Source organism: Anolis sagrei, chromosome 1 (genome assembly GCF_037176765.1).
Source record: "Anolis sagrei isolate rAnoSag1 chromosome 1, rAnoSag1.mat, whole genome shotgun sequence".
Taxonomy (NCBI): Eukaryota; Metazoa; Chordata; class Lepidosauria; order Squamata; family Dactyloidae; genus Anolis; species Anolis sagrei.
In genome coordinates this window covers 336,660,925-336,685,505 of record NC_090021.1, presented here as the reverse complement: position 1 = coordinate 336,685,505, position 24,581 = coordinate 336,660,925, and the positions used below count along the sequence as shown (strand labels likewise).

At 44.8% G+C, this 24,581-nt stretch overlaps 1 protein-coding gene across 2 annotated transcripts in view; it reads left to right on the top strand.

Annotated features, from left to right (window-relative positions):
* The window catches only part of ARMH4 (armadillo like helical domain containing 4), an 80,603-nt gene that overhangs the window by 1,969 nt on the left and 54,053 nt on the right, over positions 1 to 24,581 (top strand). For both annotated transcript variants that reach the window (XM_060753578.2, XM_060753569.2), the window contains exon 2: positions 16,653 to 17,979. In XM_060753578.2, the coding sequence (XP_060609561.2) occupies positions 16,653 to 17,979 (1,327 nt within the window). The remainder of the gene's footprint in view (positions 1 to 16,652; positions 17,980 to 24,581) is intronic.

Sequence of the window (24,581 nt, the reverse complement as noted above, 5' to 3'; positions counted from 1 at the left end):
TGCGTTGCTCCCCGGATTCAAACCTGCAACCTTTTGGTCAACAAATGTAGGAGCTCAGTGGTTTAACCCACTCTGCGACCGGGGGCTCCTGTGTATTTTCCACCTAGGGTAAAGTAAAGGTTGTCCCCTGACATTAAGTCCAGTCGTGTCTGACTCTGGGGTGTGGTGCTCATCTCCATTTCTAAGCTGAAGAGCCAGCGTTGTCCGTAGACACCTCCAAGGTCATGTATCCGGCATGACTGCATGGAGCGCTGTTACCTTTCCGCCGGAGTGGTTCCTATTTATCTACTCACATTTGCATGTTTTCGAATAGCTAGGTTGGCAGAAGCTGGGGCTAACAGCGGGAGCTTGCGTCGCTCCCCGGATTCAAACCTGCTACCTTTTGGTGAACAAATTTAGCAGCTCAGTGGTTTAACCCACTACGCCACCGGGGGCTCCTGTGTATTTTCCACCTAGGGTAAAGTAAAGGTTGTCCCCTGACATAAAGTCCAGTCGTGTCTGACTCTGGGGGTTGGTGCTCATCTCCATTTCTAAGCTGAAGAGCTGGCGTTGTCCGTAGACACCTCCAAGGTCATGTGTCCGGCATGACTGCATGGAGAGCCACTACCTTCCCGCCAGAATGGTTCCTATTGATCTACTCACATTTGCATGTTTTCCAACTGCTAGGTCGGCAGAAGCTGGGGCTAACAGCGAGAGCTCGCATCGCTCCCTGGATTCGGACCTGCTACCTTTTGGTCAACTAATTTAGCAGCTCAGTGGTTTAACCCACTGCACTGCCATGGGCACCTGTGTATTTTCCACCTAAGTAGGTGTATTTTCCACTTAAGTCAAAGTATTGTAAATTGTTTACTGCTTTGTCTGGGTCTCTCTGAAACAGAAGGATCATCAGATGGCAAGTGAGGGGTTGGTGCACTTAGATAGCCATAATTTCTCCATAAAATATTTTTTGCACCTGTGCCTACCTCAGTTCTGATGTTACCAGTGCAATAACTATGAGCACACCTCAACACACTAGAGAATGAATCCACTTTGAATCCAGTTGCTGCCTCCTGCAGAATTCTGGGCTTTGTAGTTTAGGGAGGAGCCTTTAACAGGCTCACTAAACTACAAACCCCAATTTCTGCAGGAGGCAGAAACCAGATTTAAAAATGGATTAAGAATCTAGTGTGATGTTGTTGCAAGTTCAGCATCAACACAAGGCTTAGCTCTAGTTGAGTCAGCCAAACAAATACAACCAATCCACACAATTGCCTTTTACAATGAGACTTATGATATAGAATCCTAGAGTTGGAAGAGACCTCATGGGTCATCCAGTCCAACCCCATTCTGCCAAGAAGTAGTAAAATCACATTCAAAGCACCTCTAACAGATGGCCACCCAGCTTCTGCTTAAATGCCTCCAAAGAAGGAGCCTTCACCATACTCTGGGGCAGTGAGTACCACTGCTGAACAGCTCTCACAGTTAGGAAGTTCTTCCTCATGTTCAGGTGGAATATCTTTTCCTGTAATTTGAATCCATTGTTTTGTATCCTAGTCTCCAGGGCAGCAGAAAACAAGCTTGCTCCCTCCTCCCTATCACATATTTATCCATAGCCCTCATCATGTCTCTTCTCAGACTTTTCTTCTAAAGGCTAATCATGAGCAGCTCTTTAAGCCGCTCCTCATAGGGCTTCTTCTCCAAACTCTTGATTCTTTTAGTCACTTTTCTCTGGACACATTCCAGCTTAGAGCCAGAATCTCCCTTCAATTGTGGTGCCCAGAATTGGACACGGTGTGATTTCAGGTGTGGTCTGACCAGGACAGAATAGAGGAGGAGCAGGACTTCCCTGGATTTAGGCCCTAGACTCCTATTGATGCAGGCCAAAATCCCACTGGCTTTTAAACTGCCACATGACATTGTTGGCTCATGTTCACCTTCCTCCCCATGAGGACTCCAAGATCCTTTTCACACGTCCCGCTGTCGAGCCAGGTATCCTCCCCATTCTGTCTCTTTGCATTTCATTTTTTCCTGCCTAAGTGGAGTATCTTGCATTTGTCCCTGTTGAACTTCATTGTGTTCGTTTTGGACCATCATCTCTCTAATCTGTTCAGATTGTTTTGAATTCTGCTTCTGTCTTCTGGAGTATTGGCTCTCCCTCCCAATTTGGTGTCGTCTGCAAACTTGATGAACCTGCCTTCTAACCCTTCATCTAAGTCATTAATGAAGATGGTAAACAGGACCGGGCCCAGGATAAAACCTTGCTTATGGCACTCCACTCGCCACTTCTTTCCAGGATGAAGAGGACGCATTGGGGAGAATCACCCTCATAGAATCATCAAATCATTGAGTTGGAAGAGACCTTGTGGGCCATCCAGTCCAACCCTCTGCCAAGAAGCAGGAAAATTGCATTCAAAGGACACCCAACAGATAGCCATCCAACCTCTGTTTAAAAGCCTCCAAAGAATGAGCCTCCACCACACTCTGGGGCAGAGAGTTCCACTGCTGAACAGCTCTCACAATCAGGAAGTTCTTCCTAAGGTTCAGACTTCCACTCACATATTTATACATGGCTATCATGTCTCTTTTCAGCCTTCTCTTCTTCAGGCAAAACATGTCCAGCTCTTTAAGCCACTCCTCATAGGGCTTGTAGTTCACCTACATCCAGAGAGCACTGTGGATTCAAACAATGATGGATATGGACCAAACTTGGCACAGACGCTCAATATGCTCAAATGTGAACACTGGTGGGGTTTGGGGAAATAGACTTTGACATTTGGGAGTTGTAGTTGCTGGGATTTTTAGTTCACCTATAATCAAAGAGCATTCTGAACCCCACCAATGATAGAATTGGGACAAACTTCTCACACAGAACCCTCATGACCAACAGAAAATACTGTGGGCTGTTGTAGGTTTTTTCGGGCTATATGGCCATGGTCTAGAGGCATTCTCTCCTGACGTTTCGCCTGCATCTATGGCAAGCATCCTCAGAGGTAGTGAGCTACTAGTATTAAAAAAACTCTAAAATTACAACAGCACAACAACAGAGAGGAAACAAACAAGGACATCTAATCACCTCTCAACAAAAGTTTGCTCTAGGTACTGCCAGGCCATTATATGCTAATCAAGGTGGTCAGTTGAAACATTCACACCTAGCTCCAGCAGACAAGAGTCCTTTGCCCCACCCTGGTCATTCCACAGATATATAAACCCTTTTTCCTACTTCCAACAGACCTCACTATCTCTGAGGATGCTTGCCATAGATGCAGGCGAAACGTCAGGAGAAAATGCCTCTAGACCATGGCCATATAGCCCGAAAAAACCTACAACAACCCAGTGATTCCGGCCATGAAAGCCTTCGACAATACAGAAAATACTGTATTTTTAGTGGTCTTCGGTGACCCCTCTGACACCCCCTTGTGACCCCCCAGGTTGAGATGGGTCACATTATTTCTTTGCTTGGCTATCAGAAGATCTGTGCACGATGGGTTGCGGAGACAGAGTGTTGACGGCTTCAGAAATCGTTGGCAGAAATGTATCCAATTGTCTGGCGATTATGTGGAAAAGTGAATAGTGGTAGCTGAAGAGCACATTCTAAAGATTATTTCTGAGTTTAATTTATTAAAATATTCCCATCCAAACCCAAGTAACGAAGGTGGAGGCATTACTTTTCATTCAACCCCTGTATTTGGTTTTCTGAGTTCCAAGTTGTGTGTGTCGGATCTGTGCATTCTTCTTTTTGACTCTTGCCACCTTCTCTCACTAAAATTAGTTTGTGCATATTTATAGAGCTTGTTATCTCACACTTTCTCCCAAGGAGTCGAGATTGGTGTTTCTGGTGGAGGCGATAATTCCATTTTGTTTTCACAACGATCCTGTGAAATAAGCCAGGCTGATTGACAGTGCTTTCCCTAGTATCAGTCCAGGCAGTGGGTATTCCAAGTCTAATTGGACTGCATCGAACTCTTATCTGCCAGCCTGCAGCGAGCGAGAGTCTATTTGAAATCCTATTGCATTTGCAAGGAGCCGTCCAGCAGAGTTGTTTTGAGTGGTCAGAGGGCTATTTAACCACTGATCCTCAAATGGAAAATACAGACCATTCAACAGCCTTCTCTGAAGAATTTGCACAATGCTTTACAGATGATGACACACAGATCTCCTGACCTGGATGTTGTAGTTCATATAGTTCCAGTGGATGTCACAGTGGATCCTGCTTGTCCAGGTTTTGTTTTTAGATGCAGCATCCTTGGAGAGCTGAGAGTCATATGTTCTAGATCAAGCATGGGCAAATTACCGGATGTTAGGAATTATGGGAGTTGAAGTCCAAAAAACATGGAGGGCTGAACTTTGCCCACGCCTGATCTAGATCCATTTCTTTCTGGTTTTAGGCTTGGTAATGGGAGAGAGAGACTGCTTTGCTCAGGTTGACCTGAGCACTTATTTTAACGTTGGATGGGAACGGTCAGATTCCCCCATTTCAGATCGTTGTAGTGATGTAAAAATGAGGGTGTTCCCGTGCGTGGTCTCAAAATAAGCCTTGCCAGTAATCCTTTTGCATGAAACTTTTACAGTATTTTTTTAAAATAAAAAAAATATTCTTCAGGAATTGCACAATTTTGATATATCACCACTTTATTATGGGCATGTTTTCCCCCTTTTTAGACCTAGATTTTGGTTTTCCACAATTGCCAAGTTTTCCTTTGCAATTGTGGAAAAAGAATGTGGCATGAGTGGAGGCTGCACTCACCTGTGCGATAGTTCAGAACACAGAGGATTGCAATAGAAATGAACAAAAGTAGATCACATGTGATGGGGGTGAATATATTATGGAATAGAAAGAAGGTGTTCCCTACTCTTTTCCCCAATCATGGGATGAAGTCCCTTGGCTGGTCCAAAGAGCTGCAGCCAGATAACTGAGTCTTCCTATAGCAGCGGTTCCCAGCTTTTTTTTCAAACACTAGTACCAAAAGGGTTACGAATCGGTTTTTTATCAACTTTAGATTCTGTTTGGTTATTTGGAGTGCTGAGTCAGAAAATGCATTGGATAGACCGCATCAGCTCTAGTTTATTTATTTATTTATTTATTTATTTATTTATTTCAAAGTTTTATATACTGAGCTTCTCACCTCATAAGAGGGACACAGCCCGGTTTCCAACCATAAAAACACATACAATCGATAAAATATCAAAGTACACATTACAATAAAACATTAAAAAAGCACATATATTTAAAACTACAGTGGTCAGTCGTCAAACTAAAATCGAATAACGAATATACATCGTCTTCCATCTAGATCGGTGTCTCATTCTTCGAAAGCCTGTCTCCATAACCACGACTTCACCTGTTTCCTGAATGTCAGGATTGTTGGGGCGGTTCTGACCTCTGGCGGAAGAGAGTTCCAGAGTCGTGGGGCCACCACCGAGAAGGCCCTGTCCCTCATCCCCACCAGCCGCGCTTGTGAGGCCAGTGGGACCGAGAGCAGGGCCCCTTCAGACGATCTTAGTAATCTTTTTTTTTTTTTTAAATAATTTTTTATTAAATTTTTCACAAATCCACACAAGGAAAGAGGGGGAACAATAGCAAGACAATAGAAAAGTAGGAAAAGGCAAGGATACACATACATAAAAAAAAAAAACCAAAGAACAACAATATCTAACTAACATCTAATACATACACTAAAACTATCCAACTATTCTAAAATGACTTCCACTCCAACCTCAGGATCTTTTCAATACATTTCTTCACCTTAATGTCAATTCTCATCCCATTGTTTTTTCAACTTTCTTTTCATAGTCATATATAGAGGACCAGTCTGTCCTCCTCAAAACTTTTCCATTGTTTCTTCTCAACAAAAAAGCGACGATCTTAGTAATCTTGATAATCTTGATGGTTCATAGGGGAGAATACGTTCAGAGAGGTAAACCAGGCCGGAGCCGTTTAGGGCTTTATAGGTTAACACCAGCACTTTGAATTGTGCTCGGAAGCTAATTGGCAGCCAGTGCAGCTGGTGTAACAGCGGAGTGGTGTGCTCCCTGTACCCAGCACCTGTTAGTAATCTGGCTGCTGCGCATTGTACTTGCTGCAGCTTCCGGGCAGTCTTCAGAGGCAACCCCACGTAGAGAGTGTTGCAGTAGTCTAAACGGGATGTAACCAAAGCGTGGGCTACCAAGTCAGCCTTCCCAAGGTACGGGCGCAGCTGGCGCACAAGGTTTGGTTGTGCAAAAACTCCCCTGACCACCACCTGGGGTTCCAGGCTCAGCGATGAGTCTAGAACTCCCAGACTGCGAACCTGTGCCTTTAGTGGGACTGTGACCCCGTCCAGCACAGGCTGTAACCCCGTACCTTGTTCGGTCTTACGACTGACCAGTAGTACCTGATACAGAACATATGCCATCCTGTAGTTGCCATCTGCTCACCCACAGAAAACCATATTTAATAATCTAGAGCTGCGGACCTTATTTCAGGTCTCACGGGCCACTGGTGGGCCATCGCCCACAGGTTGGGAACCACTGTCCTATAGGAAGCACACAGTTCCCTTGGTGCAACAGCCCCACTGACTGCCAGTTTGTTTCTGGGCACAATTCTAAGTGCTGATCATGACCCATAAAGCCATATAAGGCTCAGGGTATCTGTATGTGTTGTACTTGGAAGAGTACAACACATTGAAGAGTGTTTGGAAACTGCAGCTGGTTTAAGCAGCTGCAGCCAGGCTGTTAACTGGGGCAAGTTACAGAGACAAGGCGATGCTCCTATTAAAACAGCTCCACTGGCTACTCGTTTGTTTCCAGGCACAATTCACAGTGATGGCTATGACCTATAAAGCCCTATATGACACAGGCTATTTGACAGATTTGTTTCTCCCAATTTGAGTCTGTCCATGCCTTGAAATACTATTTTTTTTATTTGAGAGAGCAGTGTTTAGACTTCCAACTCCTAAAAGCCTTTGCCATCTTTTCCAATGGACGGGAATTATGGGAGCTGAAATCCAACACACCTGGAATGCCACAGGTTGCACTGGCCTGACCTAGAGATTCCCAGAGAGGTGTTGTTTCTAGCAATCTATGGGTCATCTAACATGACAGAAGAAAGTTGACTAGAGTGTTGTTGATAACTTGGATAGCAGAGCTTAGAAGAAGGTCCTATGGAGGTATCTACCACTTCCCAACCTGCAGAGCCAATACAAGCAAGCTCCTCTGAGCAGGCCGAGGAAGGGTTAAGTGTCCCAGCTTTTGTGGATCTGCGAAGAAAGAAGGTATAATTCCGCAGGTCCTCTAGATTAGCAAAGAAACAAGCTAGCAATAGGAAACACCCGAGAACTTAGTCCTGTCACGATGTCAGGCTCTGCCATATTCAAGTAGAGATGAACCAAACAAACTCCCAGTTTAGGTTCTTGTGGGTTTTTTCAGGCTATAGGGCCATGTTCTAGAGGCATTTCTCCTGATGTTTCGCCTGCATCTATGGCAAGCATCCTCAGAGGTAGTGAGGTCTGTTGGAAATAGGACAATGGGTTTATATATCTGTGGAAAGACTGGGGTGGGGCAAAGAGCTCTTCTCTGCTAGAGCTAGGTGCGAATGTTTCAACTGACCACCTTCATTAGCATTTGAAGGCCTGCCTGAGCCTGGGAAAATCTTTTGTTGAGAGGTGTTAAGATGTGCCTGGTTGTTTCCTCTCTGCTGTTTTGCTGTTGTAATTTTAGAATTTTTTAATACTGGTAGCCAGATTTTGTTCATTTTCATGGTCTCTTCCTTTCTGTTGAAATTGTCCACATGCTTGTGGATTTCAATGGCTTCTCTGTGTAGTCTGACATGGTGGTTGTTGGTGTGGTCCAGCATTTCTGTGTTCTCAAATAATATGCTGTGTCCAGGCTGGTTCATCTGGTGCTCTGCTATGGCTGACTTCTCTGGTTGAAGTAGTCTGCAGTGCCTTTCACGTTCCTTGATGCGTGTCTGGGCGCTGCGTTTGGTGGTCCCTATGTAGACTTGTCCACAGCTGCATGGTATACGGTAGACTCCTGCAGAGGTGAGAGGATCCCTCTTGTCCTTTGCTGAACGTAGCATTGGTTGGATTTTCTTGGTGGGTTTGTAGATTGTTTGTATGTTGTGTTTCCTCATCAGCTTCCCTATGCGGTCAGTGGTTCCCTTGATGTATGGCAGGAACACTTTTCCTCTGGGTGGATCTTCATCTTTACTCTCGTGGCTTGTTCTTGGTCTTGCAGCTCTTCTGATGTCTGAGAAGAACTGCAAGATTGTGTTAACCAATTTAATTAAAGCAGCACTTACTGTCTGTCTTTTTTAATAGTCCAAAATATAAAACAAAGATAGCACTCAGCCACGGAATATAAAACAAAAACTGACAGCAAAAATTGTTGCAGGTTCAAGGTAACATCGTTTTGATCCAGTCCAGTGGTCAAATGTCGAGAGTTCAATGAGCAGTGTCCAGGGATCAAGAGTCTATACCAGGGGTCTTCAAACTTTTTAAAGAGAGGGCCAGGTCACAGTCCCTCAAACTGTTGGAGGGCCAGATTATAATTTGAAAAAAGCATGAATGAATTCCTATGCACACTGCACATATCTTATTTGTAGGGCATGTTACTTACTTAGGCGATCCCTCGTTGTCCGAGTAGGATTGTCTTCCAAGATCGGTGTACTGGTGGTGAGTCTGTAGGTGATTGTGGAGCCTTATTCTTGATTTGCATCTTCTTCCGCAGTGAGGGCATTGGTTTCCAGGTGGAAGGCAGTCCCGGTCAGGTTTGGCTTGATGCACCTTCCTCTTGGCACGTTTCTTTCTTTTGCCCTCCATTCGTGCCTCTTCAAATTCTACAGCACTGCTGGTCACAGCTGACCTCCAGCTGGAGCGCTCAAGGTCCATGGCTTCCCAGTTCTCAGTGTTCATGCCAGAGTTTTTAAGGTTGGCTTTGAGCCCATCTTTAAATCTCTTTTCCTGCCCACCAGCATTCCGTTTTCCATCTTCCTGCCTCATGTACAGAGGAAGAATTGTTGGAGTCTACAGACAGTGCCATTGCTGTTGCCCGTTTTTGGTCAAAGATATTTATCTGCCTGCACTTGTTCTATTTTTTATCGGTTTTATGCTAATATATGCAATGCTTTTGATACGAAATAAATAAATAAATAAATAAAATCCACAAAATCCAAAAGTGCAAATGTGTGGAGGGATGACTGCAAATTAAACTGTAGATAAGTGAAAATACATATCAGTTCCATAGCTATGGGGATACCACTGTATTTTGAACTTCAGTTCCCAGAATCTTGGCCAGCGATCAGGGATATTGGAAGCCAAAGTCCAAAATATATGCAGAACCAAAGATTGCAAACTAGTGGCCTAAATAGTTACTGCAGGAGACCTGAGACATGTTTTGATTATTACTTCTAAACCAGGATTGCTCCCCTCCAAACACAACATTGTCCCTACAAATGCCATATGTCCACATGTGCAAGTGTGCTGCCTGACTTACGCAACATACAATATCCTCCTCCCTTTCCACCACCTTTACACTCTCCTTCCAAATACCTTTAATTAAGAAGTGCTACCTAGGACAGGTATTTATTTGTCGTGTCAGGGCAACCAGTCAATTGTATTACATTTCTAACAGAACAAAACAAACAAACAAACAGACAGACAAAATACAAAATTTGCGAGTTTGGTAGTTGGTTAAATGTCCTTTGACCAGTATCTGGCCACTTGGAGTGCTTCTGGTGTTGCTGCAAGAAGGTCCTCCCTTGTGCATGTGGCAGGGCTCAGGGTGCATTGCAGCAGGTGGTCAGTGGTTTGCTCTTCTCCACACTCGCATGCCGAGGATTCCACTTTGTGGCCCCATTTCTTGAGGTTGGCTCTGCATCTCGTGGTGCCAGAGCGCAGTCTGTTCAGCGCCTTCCAAGTCGCCCAGTCTTCTGTGTGCCCAGGGGGGAGTCCCTCATTTGGTATCAGCCATTGGTTGAGGTTCTGGGTTTGAGCCTGCCACTTTTGAACTCTCGCTTGCTGAGGTGTTCCAGCGAGTGTCTCTGTAGATCTTAGAAAACTATTTCTAGATTTAAGTCGTTGATGAAACTATTTCTAGGTTTAAGTCGTTGATGTGCTGGCTGATACCTAAACAAGGGATGAGCTGGAGATATTTCTGCCTTGGTCTTTTCACTATTGGCTGCTACTTCCCGACGGATGTCAGGTGGTGCGATACCGGCTAAGCAGTGTAATTTCTCCAGTGGTGTAGGTTGCAGACACCCTGTGATAATGCGGCATGCCTCATTAAGAGCCACATCCACTGTTTTAGCGTGGTGAGATGTGTTCCACACCGGTCATGCATACTCAGCAGCAGAGTAGCATAGTGCAAGGGCAGATGTCTTCACTGTATCTGGTTGTGATCCCCAGGTTGTGCCAGTCAGCTTTCATATGATATTGTTTCTAGCACTCACTTTTTGCTTGATGTTCAGGCAGTGCTTCTTGTAGGTCAGAGCACGGTCCAGAGTGACTCCCAGGTATTTGGGTGCGCTGCAATGCTCCAGTGGGATTCCTTCCCAGGTCATCCTCAGAGCTCGGGATGCTTGCCTGTTCTTGAGATGAAAAGAACATGTCTGTGTTTTAGATGGGTTGGGGATCAGCTCGTTTTCCCTGTAATAGGCAGTACCTATTACTGCCTATTACCTAGGACAATTGTGATGTCATAATAATCTTCATCCCAGAAATGTGGACACATGCCACGAGCTACTATTGATCTGCTCATTTATGCAATATATACTTGGGTCCATCTTTTTTTCTAATTAGTAATCACTAAGGAGGAAGATTGGTATTTGAGTTGACATTTGTAAATCTCTACTTAGTAGAGACCTTAGAGATTTTTTTGATGAGTTCAAATCAGTATTGCAAATGCATCTCTTTTCTTTCTCCCCTCTCCTTGTTATCTCTTTTCAATTAAAAAAACTCAGTCACAACTCATTTCATTTATGGGCCCTGTGTACATATTACGCCTGTGTTCCCTACTTTGCAACCACATTTTATGGGCCCTGTGTACATATTACACCTACTTTGCAACCACATTTTCATAGAAAAGAGTCAGACTTCTGTATCCATCCACAGATTCTACCATCCATGGCTTGAAAATATTAAAAAAAAATTCCAAAAAGCAAAGCTTGGTTTTGCAACTTTGTATAAGGAATGATCATTTCATGACATCATTTTATATCTTGGGACTTGAACAGCCATGGATTTTTGTGTCATTGCGCCTGAGGGCTATAACTCTTAGTGAAAGAGGCATGGACGTGACATCTTTCCCCCAGGGGATTGCTTCTTGCCCTCCTTTAGGAAAACTGGAACTCCCAAAGACCGAAACACTGTAGATAACTCAAAATAGGTTTAATTGTTCACAAAGAGTTATCCCTTTAAGGCAATAAGCTGGAAGTTTCAAAGGGGGTAAATGAAATATACATTACAGTCTCTGGTTATCTTGGGTCCAAGGAGTTTTGCAGCTGAGAAGCTTTTCCAAGTCCCTCTTTCTCAATGGCTGTGAATGCCGGAGCAATCCACAACCCCAGTCCAAATGGTCTATGTTTGAAGACACAAAGTCTTCCTCTGGTGCCAAAGAACTGGTTTGAAGGCGCTTGAGACTTCTCAACGTCGTCCAGGTTGATCTGAACATGAAGCATAAGTCTCAAGGGTAGGAACCTCAGAATTGGTGCTGAGAGGTAACTTAATCAAGGGCTTCAGAGCCAAGTCTCTCTCTCACGTCCATCTGATAGAAAGCTTGATGGTGGAATGAAAGAGGAAACACTGTCCTGCTCTCTAGGAAGAGGTGGGGTCAAACAATTGAGCAAGAGGAGCAATTCAACCGGTGCAAACAACATTGATTGACAGCTATAAATAACCAATCAATCCAACTATATATTTACAGGGTAAAAAGGCAAAATCAGGCATGATACAACAGTTCAAATCCTGCAACTTACAGTTCTACATATAGGTGGCGCCACTCGCGCCGTCACAATTTTGGTATGTGGGGTGTGTGGGTGTCCTGAAACCAAACCCGAACAGATTTTTTTTTTCATGTCAGGAGCAACTTGAGAAACTGCAAGTCACTTCTGATGTGAAAGAATTGGCCGTCTGCAATGTTGCTACTGGGGGTTTACAACTGGCTTTTCTAAGCAACAGGGAGGATCAGAACCTTTTCTGTTACAGCTGCCACAAGTTAATTGGGTGTGTTAACAGCTCCTACATATAACAAGGCACTAGACTTGCAAGTTTTGAGCTTTGCATTTTGGCTAAACTTGATGGCTCATTTTGAGCTAAGAAACCTTTGGCTGTTGCTGGGAGTGGTTATGCAGCGTCCTGAAGCTGAAGACTGAAGCTGTTTGGAGTGCCAGAGAAACTGCTTGTTTATGGCAAGATAAGGACATACTACTGATAACTAAGTAGGGAGGCTTAGTTTGCATATTGCCATGTAAAGAAGAAGACTCACCGGAGATATTGTTTGTTGCATATTGGTGAGAACAATTCTTCTGTTTTACTTTGTGTTTGTGATCTGCAATGAATAGAACTATATTTTTGTTTCTACTTAAAGCAACAGATTCATGTGTACTTTTTTAGTTTTTTGTCACAATGAGAGTAATAGGGGCTGAGACATTCTGTGGGCTGCTAACTCTACTCTGACATGCAAGGATGTTGTCCAGGAGATGCCCGGATGTTTGATGTTTTATACCAGTGGTTCTCAACCTGTGGGTCCCCAGATATTTTGGCCTACAACTCCCAGAGATCTCATCCAGTTTATCAGCTGTTAGGACTTCTGGGAGTTGAAGGCCAAAACATCTGGGGACCCACAGGTTGAGAACCACTGTTTTATACAATCCTTGTGGGAGGCTTCTCTTATGTCTCTGCATGGGGAGCTAGAGCTGACAGATGGGAGCTCAACCCACTCTCCTCAGATTTGAACCCCTGACCTGTCGGTCCTGCCAGCACAAGGGTTTAACCCATTGCACCATTGGGAGCTCCTACCCCAACAGATAGAAAGCACTTCTGCTGCTGTACTTTGTATGAGGTCCTCTCCATAGAAACTTGACAGATTTTCCACTTTGTATGTTTAGCTTGAAGAAGAGAAGGTTGGTTTCTGATGATTTGAATAGTTGATAGGCTGTCACATTGAGGAGGAAGGGGGCAAGCTTGTTTTCTGCTGCTCCACAGACCAGGACACAATGGAGCAGTGGATTCAAATGGCAGGAAAAGAGATTCCACCTAATTATTAGGAAGCACTTTCTGATATTCTTGAGCCCCCAGTGGTGCAGTGGGTTAAAGCACTGAGATGCTGAAATTGCAGACCGAAAGGTTGCAGATTTGAATCCAGGGAATGGCATGAGCTCCCGTTGTTAGCCCCAGCTTCTGCCAACCTAGCAGTTTGAAAACATGCAAATGTGAGTAGATCACTAGGTACCACTCTGGCGGGAAGGTAATAGCACTCTATGCAGTCATGCTGGCCACATGACTTTGGAGGTGTCTACGGACAATGCTGGCTCTTTGGCTTGGAAATGAACACCAACCCCCAGAGTCAGACATGACTGGACTTAATGTCAGAGGAAAACCTTTACTTTTACCTTTACCTTCCTGATAGTAGAGCTGTTCAATAGTGGAATACTATATCCTGGTTCCTGGGAGTCCAATGGAGTGTCCTTTTCTGGAGGTTTTTCAACAGAGGGCGTGGGTTGTGTCTTCTTGCCTTGCAGAAAGGGGTTTAATTGTATGTCCATTGGTGTCTCATTCAAATGTACCATTCTGTATTTCCCATTGCTCCAAAACTTGCCAGATCAATTAGAACACATCCTCTGAAAAAGGACGAATGTTTGAACTTTCTATAACATCACAACAATCCAGCCAATCAGAGCCTGAGTCAGAGTTTAGCACTTTTGGGCATTGACTGGAGACTCAAGAGGTTTTCCCACGCAAATCATACCAAACTTGGGCCCTCCAGGTGGTTTGAACCTCCATTCCCACAATTTCTAGATAGATCAGGCATGGGTAAACAGCCGGTAGGCTGTTAGGAATTGTAGGAGTTGGAAGTCCAAAATACCTGGAGGGCCAAAGTTTGCCCATGCCTGTTCTATCTAGATGGTCTTTGGCAGTTCTGTGACTCTATGTGTCCTTTAAAGGCTGCTTGAAATTTCTTGCCATGCTTCAGTTGCTCCTGGATTGAAAGGGAGAGCACTCTGATGAAGCTCCAAGCTAGACGTTTTAATTGCAATGCCAAATGGTGTTTCTGACGGAGCTGGGCAGCGTGTTGGGAGATAGCAGCTGACAGTGTCCTGCCATTCTTCTCAAGTGAGCCACAAACCCAGATGACATGTTCTTTAAGCTGCAAGAGCGAAAGTGCTGACGCTAAACACTCCAAGCATCTCCACCCCCAAAGGAACACTTGGCTACTGCAATGGTCCAGGTTGCGTCAGCCAAAGCCTCCTCCTCCTCCTCCCAGTCCTCATCCCTGCTGTTATCCTCCGCTCTATTGCAACTGTTTTGAAGCTAATTAAAAGCAAGGCATGCAAAAGTGGGAATGGTAGCCTAGTTGGGCGCAAACATGCATTCCCTAGATCAGTATTTCTCAACCTCCCTAATTATAGAGAACACTTCTTTATAATATACTGGCACGGAAGTGAGATAATTCGATGGCATCGAGTCTTATCCATGGTTTCAGGTAACCACAATCTAGCTGGGAACATATCCCTTGCGGATACATGGGTTCTGACATGAAAAACAACAACAACATGGGCCTTGCATTCATTCATTTTCTATATTAGGAGTCCCCGGTGGTGCAATGGGTTAAACCAACAAGTCACAGGTTTGAATCCGGGGAATGTGCGGATGAACACCTTCTGTCAGCTCCGGCTCCCCAAGCGGGGACATGAGAGAAACCTCCCATAAGGATGATAAAAACACCCCCCCCCCAAAAAAAAACTAAACAAAACAAAACATCTGGGCATCCCCTGGGTAACGTCCTTGCAGACAGCCAATTCTCTCACACCAGAAGCAACTTGCAGTTTTTCAAGTTGTTCCTGACACGAAAAAGAATCCATATTGTCCTAGGATGCTTTCTGTTATTGTTGTTGTTGTTGTTGTTGTTACTGTTGCTGTTATTGTTGTTGTGATCCTTTGTGTCATTTCCAACCAGTGCCAGCACTGTAGTAAACCTATGACAGGGTTTTGGGGAGCAAGACTTGTTCAGAGGAGATTTGTCATTGCCTTCCTCTGAGGCTGAGAGGGTTTGTCTTACCCAGGGTACCCCAGAGAGTTTCTATGGTAGTGATTCTCAACCTGTGGATCCCCATTGTTTTGGCGTACAACTCCCAGAAATCCCAGTCAGTTTACCAGTTGTTAGGATTTCTGGAAGTTGAAGGCCAAAACATCTGGGGACCCACAGGTTGAGAACCATTGCTCTATGCAAAGTGGGAGTTTGAACCCTGGTCTCCCAGAGTCCGAATCCATTGCCGAATCACATTATGTTAACTCTTGATGTTCCTAGACAAGACTTTTATCATCCAGAACTTTAAAGGTTTGGGTGAGAATTTAGGGAAGTAGTTTTATTTGGACCACACCACCCAGAATCTCATATAGTTTGAGCCGTTCTGGAAAGTGTAATCCCAATACATAATTGGGTTGTTGTAGGTTTTTCAAGCTATATGGCCATTTTCTAGAGGCATTCTCTCCTGACGTTTCACCTGCATCTACGGCAAGCATCCTCTGAGGTAGTGAGGGTTGCTGTGAGGTCAGCAAATACTAATCAAGGTGGTCAGTTGAAACATTCACACCTAGCTCTAGCAGACAAGAGTCCTTTGTCCCACCCTGGTCATTCCACAGATATATAAACCCATTTTCCTAGTTCCAACAGACCTCACTACCTCTGAGGAAGCTTGCCATAGATGGAGGCAAAACATCAGGAGAGAATGCCTCTAGAACATGGCTATATAGCCCGAAAAAAACCCTACAGCAACCTACTGATTCTGTCCATGAAAGCCTTCAAAATACAAATACGTAAATTTTCCAAATTGTGTTCCGGACATCCAAAAACATAATTGGGTTGTTGTAGGTTTTTTCGGACTACGTGGCCATGTTCTAGAGGCATTCTCTCCTGACGTTTTGCCTGCATCTATGGCAAGCATCCTCTGAGGTAGTGAGGGTTGCTGTGAGGTCAGCAATGGATAATCAAGGTGGTCAGTTGAAACATTCACACCTAGCTCCAGCAGACAAGAGTCCTTTGTCTCACCCTGGTCATTCCACAGATATATAAACCCATTTTCCTAGTTCCAACAGACCTCACTACCTCTGAGGATGCTTGCCATAGATGCAGGCAAAACGTCAGGAGAGAATGCCTCTAGAACATGGCCATATAGCCCAAAAAAACCTACAACAACCCACTAATTCTGTCCACAAAAACCTTCAACAATACAAATACGTAATTTTTCCAAATTGTGTTTCGGACATCACTGTCTTCAGTTGTAACCTCTCTGCTTCTTCTCTCTTTTCTCCTTCAGTTCAGTGAAAGCAAAATGCTTTTTCACTCAGTCTGAAGTTGTAGATAGCTTCCCCATATGACAGAGATATATCTGTAGCTGGCAGGACTGTTCCTGCCATTCCGAAGTGCTAATTTTGCAAGGAAGCAGACACCAACGGATCTCTTTTGCCTCTTGTTTCTAGGGCTCATTCGCCGGTGCCATGGGATTTGCTTGTTTCTATGCAAACTTCTCCTCCACCGTGAGACGTCGGATGGGGCTGCCTGCGTTCCTCGCCATCTGCTTCGTTCTGCTGAGCTTCTGCAGCTTGCCATGCCTCGCTTTCCGCAGTCCGGAGGGAAGGCACACCAGGCGACTGCAGAGGGCCTTAGCAGCAGGGATTGTCTTGGAAGACGTGGCCAATGCAAGCCTCTCGAGCCCAGAAAGTAATTTCAGCGCACCTTTGCAAACAACCAGCACCCTTGCCTCTGAAAGATTGTACAAAGCCCCAGCTGAGCCATCTGGGAGTTCAGTCTACACAGCCACCACCATTAAAGCAACGTTGCAGACCATTTTGGGTGTTCCCGGTGTCTTGGGAGGCCAGAATCCAGACGTTTCTAACATTGCAGAGGCAGGAATTGAGGGAAGCAAAAGACAGTTCCTTACCAGCGAACCCAATAAGGAGCTGGAGCAGAAGGCGACAGTTGTGACTCCTCCAGTTTCTAATGTTCAGGATGACACCCCAGAAAGAGACAATGGTGGGGGAGTGGGACCTATCTCTCCAGGGGATTTATATGGGGATGTTTTCACACCCATTATCCCAGAAGGAGCAGAAAGCATTGGCTACTCAGCTACAGTCCAGACCACCATGCAAGCACGGGTGGCAAGTCTTCCTAGTACAATGGCCGGTGACCAAACCACGAATCCATCCCCTCCTCTTGGCCGGGCAATTGATTCTGAGCAAACCCTGAATGAAGGTGGGCAATTGATTTTGGAAGGCACGGCGTCTACTGTAAAGCCCACTTTACTTCCCACCAGTGGGGACATTGGCTTGGAAGTGGGTGTCTCCACTAGTCCAGGGCAACCCAAAGACAACCCCACAGGTGCCCCTACTGCCGTGCCAATGAGTGATGACTGGGATGATACAAAACTTGCACCGAGCACTCATGCAAGGGCCACACAGGCAGAAATGGTGAACCAGCTCCACATAGTCACTGAACTTTACCCTTCAGCAGAAGGAGAGGAGGAAGACGATGACGTCAAAAGGGTCCCACCACGGATTTTGGCAGCAAAAGAAAGCGAAGGTATTTTGACTGCCGCAAGCTTGGTCTCCACTCAGGGTGGAGCATCCACTATGTTCTCGACCGGCTTGGATCATGCCCACACCACCCATCCGTCAATGAAGGCTGAAGAGCCTGCTGAAGGCCGAGAGCCAGCTGAGACGCAGCATCCCAGGCTGATTCCAGAGACCGCCACCACAACCGACGTCACCAAATCCAGTGTCTTCCAAACCCAAGTAGTTCCAGTAAGAGGTACCGTATATACTCGAAGATAAGCCGAGTTTTTCAGCCCTCTTTTGAGCTGAAAAGGCCTCCCTTGGCTTATAATGAGGTCAAGGATGGGCAACGGAGCCTGGAGGCCATTGCTTGCAATATATGATATATTTTTCTCTCCTCTTCACTTCCCTTAACAGTGTGTTTTCTTTTCCATTCAAGGGAGGGAAGGAGGGAAATGAGATATATTTCATGTCCTGCTTGTTTGTATAGCTCCCTTTCAAAACCACCCAAGTTCCTGTTTTTTTTTTGGTATACCTAAATGTATTAAAGGGTCTGGAGAACAAGCCCCATGAGGAGCGGCTTAAGGAGCTGGGCATGTTTAGCCTGAAGAAGAGAAGGCTGAGAGGGGATATGATAGCCATGTATAAATATGTGAGAGGAAGCCACAGGGAGGAGGGAGCAAGCTTCTTTTCTGCTTCCTTGGAGACTAGGACACAATGGAACGATGGCTTCAAACTACAAGAAAGGAGATTCCATCTGAACATGAGGAAGAACTTCCTGACTGTGAGAGCCGTTCAGCAGTGGAACTCTCTGCCCCGGAGTGTGGTTGAGGCTCCTTCTTTGGAAGCTTTTAAACAGAGGCTGGATGGCCATCTGTCAGAGGTGATTTGAATGCAATATTCCTGCTTCTTGGCAGGAGGTTGGACTGGATGGCACATGAGGTCTCTTCCAACTCTTTGATTCTATGATTCTATTAACTTTATATGGGATATATAGGGCTTGCAGGGGAAATGCACACACACACATACACATGCAAATACACAGAGATGTCTAGATAGATATAAACGTAGATATATAGGGCTTGCAAATATTGCAGGAGGGAAATGCACATATAGAAAAAGAGGATTTTCAGGGGGAAACACATATGTGAAATTAGTATATATAATTATACATCTATATCTAGCTCTGCATTGTTTATCTAGGCATTGAATGTTTGCCTGTTACTGTGTTGGGAGCCAGCCTAAGTCCCCATGAGGAGATAGTGTCAAGACCCAGAAGCCTTAATGATGCCAAACACAATGTTAAAGGTCCAAACACAGGTTTATTTGTTACAAAAAAAGGCTTGGGGACACTTACTTCAGTGTCTCAATAACGAACTAAGAGTTTGTAGCAAACGCAAAGCGAAAAAAGCAATTTAAATATAATCCGGATTATTCTGGCATATAATCCGGTATAACAGAAACATGTAGCAATCCGCTTGAAATTCACAGTGTCCAAAGAGCATTCAAAAACAGGTTGGTAATGAGCAAAAACAGTGTCCAAAGGTAGTCCGTAGTCCAAACACATTCCAAGCAAGGTGAGAAAGTCTAAAACACGTAGCCGTTGTCAAACACGATCCGGAGTCAAAAACGGGAGAGTAGAAGTCGTCACTTACGGAGTTTCAAGAAGTAAACACAGGAACACAGAGATCTGTAGTCCAGGGACCCAAACTCGAGAATTGTGGCAGTAACAAAGAATCACACACGAAAAGACACTTTGCCTTCTGCAAAGACCCATTGAAACAAAACCCACTTATATCCTAAAGTTCCTCATCAGAAGATGAGGTGCTCCCCACCCTTTCATCATCGCTCTCAGCTGCCCCATTCCCTGCAGCTGAACCCAGACCCCCATCCCTCCACCTTTGCCAGCGTCTGTCAAGACTTAGATCTTGCCAAGTGCTCCCCGGTTGCCACTCTTCTGTAAACCCCTCAAAGTCATCGCTGGAGGTAGGTTGGGTACCGATATCCCTAATCTCCTGTACACAGGTCCAATCAAGCTCATCCTCCTCCCCCATGTCACTCCCAGTCCCATCACTCCCTTCAAAGCCCATGAAGTCTTCATCCTCTGTAGGAGCGCTAAGTATATCACGGATATGCTTCCTTTGAATCTCCTCGTCAGATTCTTGTTCGCGAGGAGCCCGCTTGACTCCCCTGCTTTTCTCCCCATCCCCCATTTCACAGTCGGAGAAACCCTCGAAGGTTTTGGAATCAGTTGGGGCCATGATTATCTCTCTAATCCGCTTTCGCTGCTGCTCCTCTTCCAACACCTGCGCAGCCCTCTTCTCCCTCCTACCAGTAGTAGCAATGTTACCATCACGCTGTACTACAACAGATAGGACGACATACAAATGGAATTATTATTATTATTATTATTATTATTATTATTAAAGTTATTATTGATACCATAGTTTTTGTTGACCCCATTTTTTCACTTACCGAGCTAGTTTACTGTTTTTATTTGAAATACGGTAAATATTCAAAAACATTTAACCTACTGATGCCTCAAGTAATGTAATTTTATTGGTATCTATTTTTATTTTGAAACGTACCACTAGCTGCTGCATTTCCTACCCTTGGCTTATACTTGAGTCAATATGTTTTTCCAGTTTTTTTGTGGTAAAATTAGGTGCCTTGGCTTATATTTGGGTCAGCTAATAGAATCATAGAATCAAAGAGTTGGAAGAGACCACATGGGCCATCCAGTCCAACCCCATTCTGCCAAGAAGCAGGAATATTGCATTCAAAGCACCCCTGACAGATGGCCATCCAGCTTCTCTAAAAACCCTCAAAGAAGGAGCCTCCACCACACTCCGGGGCAGAGAGTTCCACTGCTGAAGGCTCTCACAGTCAGGAAGTTCTTCCTCATGTTCAGATGGAATCTCCTCTCTTGTAGTTTGAAGCCATTGTTCTGCGTCCTAGTCTCCAAGGAAGCAGAAAACAAGCTTGCTCCCTCCTCCTCCCTGTGGCTTCCTCTCACATATTTATACATGGCTATCATATCTCCTCTCAGCCTTCTCTTCTTCAGGCGAAACATGCCCAGCTCCTTAAGCCGCTCCTCATAGGGCTTGTTCTCCAGACCCTTGATCATTTTAGTCGCCCTCCTCTGGACACATTCCAGCTTGTCAATATCTCTCTTGAATTGTGGTGCCCAGAATGGGACTCCAAGATCTTTTTCACTTGAGTTTATACGGTACATATTTTCCTTCACCTGCACTGTTTGAGATATCCTCATTTTTACCTAGGAATAGGAATAGGAAAGTACTCGGGAGATCATTTTTTTGGTCCCTGGCATGCTCAGCAATAATAAGTAACTGGAAGTGACTGGTTTTGAAAATCAGGTTTCTTTTAAAGTGAAACAGTGAGCCGGGGAGGGGAAATTATACTTTCAAATGCCATAAGCAACTTTAAAAAGCCAAAAGAAGAACATGATGGAGATAAGTAAATGGTAAATGTTGGAGCAGATGGTAATGTACCTAATTCAGATTGAATTTCCATTCCAGTCCTGAGTGTAGGAGTGTTTTGGGGCTCTTCCCGTATGCTCCAAACATTTCACAGATGAAAACTGGGACACATGTGATCAAGCAAAAGAGTGTGGTTAAGATGGCATAAGTTCCTAATGAGGGAGAATACACAGATTTGGAGAGGATAAAGCAGTTGCTTTTGCCTGAGCCTATGTTGCACTCCAGAGCAGGATTCCCTCTGACTTGAAACACCACACAGTTGAGTTAAAATAGCAAGCAGTTTATTGAAGAAAGTAAAAGCCAAAGCAATAAAAGTAATCCACAGTAAAAAGGCAAATCCAATTGATTAGGAAGTACCAAGAACAATAAAATCCAAAGAGGAATAGTCAAAGGAAGTCCATTAAACCCGAGGCTTGATTTCAAAGACAGGATAACAGCAATGACACTTAAAGTAGGAACCAAAGAAAGACAAAGGTCCAGGAATTTGACATGAAGAACTTAACGTGAATCCAACATTGCTTCGTCTGAAGCTAACCTCTGTATTTGACAATATATATCTACTTTGTTTCCCAAACAGCTAGGAACGGATTTTTCCTTAGTTTTGGTTTCTCTACTAGCTTCTGCTCTAATCTGGCTGAGCACCTTAGTTTCTGATTTGTTTGTCTCTCTTGGCTAAAAGCTATTCTCCATCTATGAGCCTACACGCTCACTCCGGTCATCTGGAGAGGCCCTGCTCGTGATCCCGCCTGCGTCGCAAGCGCGCTTGGTGGGGACGCGAGACAGAGCCTTTTCTGTAGTGGCCCCCCGACTTTGGAATGCCCTCCCAAAAGATCTTAGACAGGCCCCCACATTGGCAGTCTTCAGGAAGAACTTGAAAACCTGGCTGTTCCGATGTGCCTTTTCAGATTAGGAACCTCAATACCAAGTCCCAGATGCACTTTAGTAGAACCACGATCACTGCACACCGCACACTGCACTTATGTTATAACCCTATATTCCTCCCGCAATATCAGCACTTTTAATCCTGTACCCACTACTCTGGCCGGCCCAGTTTTAATAATTGCCTGATGTATTGTTATTGTTTTGTTTACTTGCTTAACTGTTTTAATTTGCTTTTGTATTGTATTGCTGTATTGTTGTTCTGTGGCTTCGGCCTGTTGTAAGCCGCATCGAGTCCCTTGGGAGATGCTAGCGTGGTACAAATAAAGTTATAATAATAATAATAATAATAATAATAATAATAATAATAATATTCTGTTCAAAGCTTCATTAAAATCTGCTCCTGGAGATAACAGACCCTGGGACTGCAGCTCAGAGCTTCTCCCAGGCTCAAGACCTTGAGAATCCCTTTGCAGCAACACAGGCCTGTCTAAGCCATCATCTGAACTGCATTCAGGCCCCACGTCCCTAAAACTAGGCCCAGGAAACAGACCATCATCCCCATTCCCTTCAGAAACATCTTCATGAACAGTATCCCCATTCCCATCAGGGGAATCAACTTGAACAGGAACAACATTTGTCATTCCCATCATACAAAGTGACTTTATTATTAGACACAACACTGTCATTCCCATCATCCATAGCAACCTGATTGCTAGACACAATTACAGGTTGAATTACAACAGCCTACTGGGAAGGGCAAGATGATATGTTTCTCCTCCTTGCTGAGTTAATAGAGAATAAAGTACTTTTGTATGTAGTTTGGGTTCAGTTTTCAGCAGTTGAAATAAGCTGAGGACAAAGAGGAAAATGAGAAGAACAGAGACAAACTGGGACACTTTAGAAACAACTGATCAAATGGGATGGCAGAGGATTAATTTGGAATTATCATTTATTTATTTATTTATTCAAACTTATATGTCGCCACTCCCCTGGGGCTCGGAGCGGCTTACAAGAACAGGCTAAAATCTTACACAATTTAAAAACAATTTAAAACAATTTAAAAACAGCAATATCAAAGATCAAAGGCCTGTCAAAACAGATATGTCTTACATGCCCTGCGGAAAGCTGATAAGTCCCGCAAGGCACGGACTTCAGGTGGCAGAGTGTTCCAGAGTGATGGTGCCACTGCTGTGAAGGCTCTGCGTCTGGTTGCCGTTAGACGCAAGGTCTTGACATTTGTGGGAATTTCCAATAGATCTTGGTCCTCAGAATGGAGGGATCTCTGGGGTTGGTAGGGGGTGAGGCGGTCCCTCAAGTACATCGGCCCCAGACCATGCAAGGCCTTAAAGGTGAGTACCATCACTTTGAAAGTGATCCGGTGCTCAATTGGTAACCAATGCAGCTGCAGTAAGATTGGTGTTATGTGGAATCTCATCGGAATTCCTGCAAAAAGCCAAGCAGCTGCATTTTGTACCAACTTGAGCTTCCGGGTCACCAACAGAGGAAGGCCAATGTAGAGGGTGTTACAGTAGTCCAGTCTTGAGATGACCATAGCCTGGATCACCGTAGCTAGGTCGTCCCTGGACAGGGAGGGGGCCAGCCGTCTAGCCTGACGCAGGTGAAAGAAGGCAGTTCTGCTCACAGCGGAGACCTGGGCCTCCATCGTCAGCAGAAGGTCCAAAAGGACTCCCAGACTCTTTACCAATGATGATAGGCGTAGCGCCTCGCCATCCAGGGTAGGCAGCTGGATATCCCCACTGCCCGGTCGACCCAGCCATAGGATCTCCGTCTTTGCCAGGTTCACCCTCAACCTGCTGGCACATAGCCAGCCAGTAACGGCTTTGAGGCACTGATGGAAATAATTGGGTACAGAGTTCGGTCGGCCTTCCATCTTCAGCACAAGCTGAGTGTCATCAGCATACTGGTAACACTCCAGCCCAAAACGTCAAACCAGCTGAGCAAGTGGTTGCATATAAATGTTAAACAACAGACTGGTACAATTGGAGGGTATGTGTTTTGCCATAGCTTTCTGGATTCTTTTACATTCCTATATAGATGCCAGTGATATTATGGAAGGAAAGACAATATTTGACCTTCAGGTTCTGCAGTCTGGATCAATGACTGCTGTGAAATCCTTGTTGGTTTATTTATTTATGGCTGTTTCTGTGCCTCTGCAGCGCATGGTGTTCGGGCAACATCTGCTCTGATGAAATTAGCTCACAATAATAAATGAATGTGTCTTTAAAAGTATACTGGCAGGAAAGTAGCCTGAATTGTTCTGCTCTCTCCTAGTCCCCTGGTAGCTACCCAAGGAAGATTGAAGTCATCCCTTCCATTTCCTCCTAATTTTGCTTTCTGCAGAGGAAAGATCAATGGAGGCCACTCAGGGGTTGTGGCAATTGGAGCAAAAGACCCACAGATCTGTAGATGGGAAGCAGATTGGTGCAACGTGGCGGTTCCTCTGCAGTGTTGGGGC